The sequence below is a fragment of the Gekko japonicus genome, unplaced genomic scaffold (assembly GCF_001447785.1).
Source record: "Gekko japonicus isolate JY-2015 unplaced genomic scaffold, Gekko_japonicus_V1.1 scaffold335, whole genome shotgun sequence".
Taxonomy (NCBI): domain Eukaryota; kingdom Metazoa; phylum Chordata; class Lepidosauria; order Squamata; family Gekkonidae; genus Gekko; species Gekko japonicus.
This window is the reverse complement of record NW_015165840.1, coordinates 767,522-774,068: the sequence shown is the minus strand read 5'-3', so window position 1 is coordinate 774,068 and position 6,547 is coordinate 767,522. Positions and strand designations below refer to the sequence as shown.

At 41.6% G+C, this 6,547-nt stretch overlaps 1 protein-coding gene across 1 annotated transcript in view; it reads right to left on the bottom strand.

The window, feature by feature from the left end:
- The window catches only part of DNTT (DNA nucleotidylexotransferase), a 186,174-nt gene extending 180,772 nt beyond the window's left edge, over positions 1 to 5,402 (bottom strand). Inside the window, 1 exon segment of the mRNA XM_015410995.1 lies at positions 5,200 to 5,402. Coding sequence (XP_015266481.1) covers positions 5,200 to 5,402 — 203 coding nt within the window.
- Between the last annotated feature and the right edge of the window lie 1,145 nt (positions 5,403 to 6,547).

Genomic DNA, 6,547 nt, shown 5'->3' with positions numbered 1-6,547 from the left:
TTCCCTACTTTCATTTCTTCCAATAGTTTGTCTTTCTCTTCAGCTTTTTAATTCACACACATGTCCCTTCCAGCCTCTCCTTTGCTCTATTCTGTCTTTTATTCAGGGCCCTTTTATTTCATTGCATAATTCCCTATGTTTCTGAATGTCTGCAGCCATTTTTGTTCCATCCTTTGCCCATCCTGTCTCTGGGTTAACTGCCCCCAGGCTTCCCAACTCCTATGATATCTACTGGCTCATTCTGAATATCTTGCATCTACAGTTCTTGATTGTTCTATAAAGCCAATGTCAGGATTTATACCCAGATAAACTGACCTCTTATTTCCATCAAAGAATGTATGTGATCTAGGGATGCCAGCCTCCAGGTGGGACCAGGGGAGTCCCCAAAATTACAGTTCATATCCAGACTACAGAGATCAGTTCTCCTGCAACCCCAGCCCCCCAGCCCCCACCAGTGGCCAAGGGGGACCTGGCAACCCTAGTGTGAACATTGAATTACATTGCATCAACACACCCTCACCTTTAATCAGGACTGATGTCCATATTCTACATTTTTCTAATGTTAAGGGGGGCAAGGCAGGCTGAAATAGTCCTTTTAATCCTTAATTCTTGGATAAATTCTCCATGTCCTGATTGGGGGGTTGCAGTTTCAAATTATTTGGGGTTTGGTCTTCTCTTTCTGGTAACAGTGAGAAGTCACATAGCCTGTGAGCTGTGACTACATGATAACTTCACTTAGGGCAAGTGAAACTAAGGCACTTCAGCATTCCCTCCTGCTTTCACTGCCGCTTTGTGTCGGGGCTTCTACTTGGTTCTGCATTTATTTTAGGGGGGGTCAGCACTCAGACCACTTCCAGCACACTGTTGCCTCACACTTCCCCAAAGTGTTTTTGCTGCGAGCCTTTGTTCTGCTCCGTTTTGAAATTGATACTACTATTTAAAGTAGAATTGTTTCTGTGAGTACTTAAGCACGATCCACTGCCCTCCCCTGTTTCAGCCTCTTTTTTCTTTGGTCTACGTTAGGCAGCCAATTTACATGATAACAGATTTCCCCATGGGCAATTGCTGAACATTTACATTTGTTTAGAATCCATAGTGGTTTGGAGGATGGGAGAGCTACTGGAAAAAACAGTTTTTCAAGAAGCATTTCTAAGCCAAACAGACGTTGATCACAAACATCTCCCTCAAGAAAAAACAGATGCATGGATTGATGCATTTTGATTTGAAAATAAAACACTGATAATTGTATATTACCCCTGGATTATTCCCATTACATAATGTTAGCAAACCTTGCCCTGTTAACACTCAAATGCCTCATCCACTCAATGTCATTCCAATTTTCCTGGAAGAATTCCTCCCATCAGCCACAGCTCTGTGTAAAGGAAGAGAGAACACTAGGCATTGAAAGGAAGGGGGAAATATTATGCTGGCGCCCTGGCTACTCCTTCTCCAAAGGATAAGAGCAATCATGGCTCAAAACACACTTTCTTCTGTGAATATGCAGAAAGCATAATCTGCAGAGACTTGAGTTTACAGCACAAAGTGCCGAAGAATAATTACATATGCAGAATGAAAGGAAATGATTTGAATCAAAGGCATACCACCTCAAGTTCTGGGGAAATTGGGAGTAAAGACTGAATGCAGAAAGGCCCTAAAACAGAGTCAAGGAATTGCCCTCACTGAATCAGCTTAGCTTCCTTTCAGTGACATCATCACTAGTCCTTATTTGTTATGCAGTTACTTCATTGTTATCAGGAAGAGAACAAACCCATTTTGGGGGGAAATTAATTGTGCTGACATAGCAGCAGCACATGGGAGCTTTGAAGAGCCTTTGTCAGAAACTACCATGTCTGAGATGGAATTGCTGCTGCCACTTCTGCCCCAATGATATGCTCCAAAACATCCATGCAGTTTGGGACACGTACAGCTTCCTTCCTCAAACAAAATGTCTTTCAAGGTTCCCAACTGATGGGGCAAAATTGGAGAAGCACAAAGACTGAAGATGTTCATGAAATCTCTCCACACATACTCACACTGATGGTTTATATTGCATGTCACAGTCCTGCTCACTCCTCTTTTTTTTTTTAGTCCAACATATTGTGGGTAGAAAGGACATTAGATACTCTTTGAAGAATTTTATAGGCATGCTGAGAACTTTGACACAAACACAATCACCAAGCAAAGCAGCTTTGATTAAACTTCCTCAATGGCACATCTGCTTTCCTCAATAAAAATAACAAACTTGAATACATTAGGAGAGTGTTGAATCCCCAAGCATCGAGAATACTTGAATACATCTTATTAATTAGGAGAGGTACATATCCATAGCGTCATAGTTTGGTCATTAAAGGGAGCTACTTGTCGAACACATAATTGCTTGTAGTTCATCTCCCCTTTTCACCTGCATATTTTGATCCACCTGTTAAACTACCAGTATTGGAAACATTGCATCACCTGCTTTTTGTGCCTGCACAGTCAGAAGCATCTAATTCATGAAGTGATCACAAGATTATCTGGGTTCATGAGAAGACTAACACCAAAGACATAAGAGTAGTAAGTCTTACCTCAAAAATATCACATGGATTTATTTTCTTTCAAGAACTGAAGCTGATAGCAACAGATGTTGATAGCAACAGTCACATGAGGAAGCATCCTAATCATCCAAGAAAGCAGCCTAATCATACAAACAGACACAACTGAATTCATCTAAATAGTAAAACATGGGCTTCCTGATCACAACCCATGAACAGGATAATCACTGAACCAGCAGGTGACCCATCATGCCTGGTACTTATTAGAATTTATATAGCCATATATGTTGTGATTATCCTATATATATAAAAGGCAAGCCATGCTGGTGATGACTCACCTACTCTCCCATTGGCCACTGAGGAAGCTTCCTTGGTGTCCTCTTAGCCTGTCCTGCTGACTCCTCTATTCTTACACCCCCACTTTTGATGTGTTGCACCTTGGGAGTTGTAGTTCTCAGCTGGCCTTACTACAACCATAGCAAAGGGAATTACAACTACGACTCCCAAGTTGGGAGTCCCCAGAGGCTGTGGGGCATTAGCAGGGCATCTGTTAAACTGTTAATCAGTTAAAGTGTTAAACATGAAGCAGCTTTGGAATTGAAAGGAGTCAGGGGGAAAGGGAAGGCCTGGACATCTCTCTTAATTACAATTGATCTCCAGACTACAGAGATCAGTCCCCATGGAGAAAATGGTTGCTTTGGAGGGTGAGCTCTATGGCATTATACCTCACTGAAGTCCTTCAACAAACCTGGCTCTCCCCTTAGCATTGCTAACCTCCAGACGGCACCTGGAGATCTCCTGGAGAAAATGGCTGCTTTGGGCAGTGGACTCTATGGCATTATACCCTGCTGAGGTCCCTTCCTACCCTAAACGCTGCCTTCCCAGGCTCTACCCCTCAAATCTACAAGTATTTCCCAACCCAGAGTTAGCAACCCTGTAACTGGCTACAGAACCAATTTCCAGACCCTTGAAACCCATAAAACATGGCATGCGGCTTTCCTCCCATACTACTCACTTGGGGCAGCAAAGTGACTTTAGACAGCCCTGCCTTTCAGCTAAGCAGAAGGAAATAAACATGGCTCACCTCCCTCTATTTTCCCCTTCCCTCTGCCGGCCCACCAGCCACAGCGGAGACACTCACCTGGAGCCTCTTTCTAGAGCTCATTGCATTTTCCCCACAATGGGCCCTTACTCCTAGTTTAGTATAAACGTACTTTGTATACCATCTCAGTTATTCTTATAACAACCCTGAATATATGGCAGGTCAAAATGATTAATCTAAGCCACAGAGAGATCTGAACTGGGAATTTTCCAGCTCAGTGCTTGTGTTTCTCACAGTTTTGCATAACAATGAACATTGTCATTTAAAAATCATAGAAATCAAGTACATTTTAAAACCATTAAGTGTTTGCTAAAACTCAGCACTTAATATATTCCATAATTTTGTCTCCAAATGGCAAACATCGCCAGAAAAAAATATATATAAAACTGGAAGTAATTGCCTTCTAAAAGCCACATTACTTTCTCCTTCAGTGACAACTAACAATGAAATAACTAATATCTAATAGGCAGCTCCATAAATAACAGTTAAAGTCTTCAAGAGCATTTATTCATAAGGAAAGGTCTCGTCCTAATACATTGTAGCACTATGATGTCACGATTCAATGTCAGTATGAGAATTTAATTTCCTTTAACTTGTTTAATAGGCTCTCATCTAACAGAAAAATGCATGCTATGAAAATTACCTGTTAACTCTGATAGCAACAGTGACCCAAAAGCAACTCTTCAGATTCTATGCAAAATAATATTTATTTTCCCTAACAATCCTTATTCTACTTATCAAAACTCAGCTCTCTTTAGAGTAGTATCAGGGGGTTTCACATCCATAAGAAGTCTCCTTACACACACACCAATCCAGCAGCTCTTTATAGGTACAGAAGCACCAGTGTGAACACGGATGCTCCATTGTTTTTTTACAGGGTTTTTTCCTTCTACATGTGTGCCTCAGTCTGATCCAGAGCATGAACAGCTCATGTGACAAGAGAGAAGAACACGCAAATCACATTTTTTTTTATTTTTATATATGGATGTGTGTATGTGTGCATGTGAATGTGTGTGCACCTGGAAATCATGGCAACCTCTGATGACCAACCCCTACTGGGAGCCTGGAAGATATTCAGAGAGGTGGCTGAATAAAGCCTGCCCCCACCTCCCACCTTTGATATTTCAAGGAGTCGACCCTGCTTAGCTTCTGAGATCTGACGAGATCGGGCTTGCCTGGACTATCCAGGTCAGGGCCACAAAAATCACATTTGACCCCACACTCTCATTCCCTGTGAACTCCAGCTCATGGAAACTGACCATCAGAGCACAGGGTCCCAGTACTGAGTATTCATATGTCTGAAAAGAAGTGAACAATAAACAGAAATGCTAAGTGACATTAACATCCCACTTAGTCTAGGCCAAATTAAATCTCATTCTTGTTGTTATCTTCCAGAACCTTTTAGAATCTTTTGAATACAGAAAACAACTTGTGCACAACAATAATCGAGAATATCTATTAGTGTGCATTAGCATTCCACAAGAAAGCTTTTAAACTTCATCTATGCAGAACAAAACAAAACAAAAAATACAATGCATGATTTCTCCCACCCATCCGCCCCCATACCTTAGCTCGTTTTCTACCCTGAAGCCTTTTCTTCTTGCTAGGTCCATCAAGAACATTCGCCTGGTCACTCCCATTTTCTTCTCCAGAATAAAAATGACGATGTCATTGAACTGTATTTTGTAGGTGTTTGCAGGTGCTGAAAATTGCATCCCTCTCTGCTTTTTCCTCTTGGGAAGAATGTCTGTCATTTGGATCTTATCCATGACACAACCAGGCACTTTCTGTTGCTGTTGGCTGAAACCTGAACTTCACTCAGGAAAACATCAGCTCAAAGGCAGTTTTTGGTTGCCACCATCCAGTGATGTCATTTTGCTCTGTTTTTCTTCCCAAGTCAGAAACAGAAAGCTACACGGAGTAAACAGATCAATTGCCTTTCAACCCTGTCATGACTCAAAACACCTTTTGCAAACTTTCTCCAAGTCTGACAAGCAGAAAAACTGAAGCCGTCATTCCTCTCAACTCTATCTGGAAAAAACTAACTGGGGGGGGGGGGGAAAGACACATCATTTTAGAAAACTTTAGAGTTTGTTTGTGGACTCTCTCTTACAGGGCAATAAAACAACTGGATTTGTTTTGTTTGGGGTGGCTCCATATTACATTTTTGTGCTGCTCGGTGGTTTCTTTTATGCCTTTAGCTGCATATGGAATAGTGGAGGATCCACAGGTTGGTGGATGTACTGTCACTGAAATAATTCATCTTCCAGGATTTCCCATCTATACAGATGCACTGTTTTATGCTGACCACAACTCTACTCCCTGCCAGCAGTTACTGACGTCTGCTGAGATATCTCTTCATGACCTTAAAAAAACTGATTTGCATTACTACTTCATTACCATCCCTGTATGACTATTAAGCAACAAATCCACTAAACCTATGTCCAGTTACCAGGAAGCAATTGGTGCAACCCCTCCCTCAATAAGGCTGCATTCAAATTTCAGATAACTCTAGTTAAAAACTCCAAGCTCTCCTTGGCAGATTTTCATCAGGTAAGAAATGGTGATGGTAAGAAATGGTGCTAATTCTTAATGGCATTGTAGGACTAATGACTTTAAACATACACACATGAACACACACACACACACACACACACATGTACAGCTCCGGTTACTGCATTGTTCAGAGGCCAGGAAACTGCAATGAAAAGGAAGTGGCAAAAGAATGCCCATGCCACAGAAACGGTGCTTCTATTCCAAAACATCAACAAGAAATGCAAACCTCTACTGGAAAAACTGGGCGAGTAATGGGGAAAGAATTGCAGATTGCTGCCGATGTCATCTGGAACCACCCTTATAACTAAGTATAGGTAGTAACTACATCAGAGTTGACTGGTGTGACACCATGCTTAAT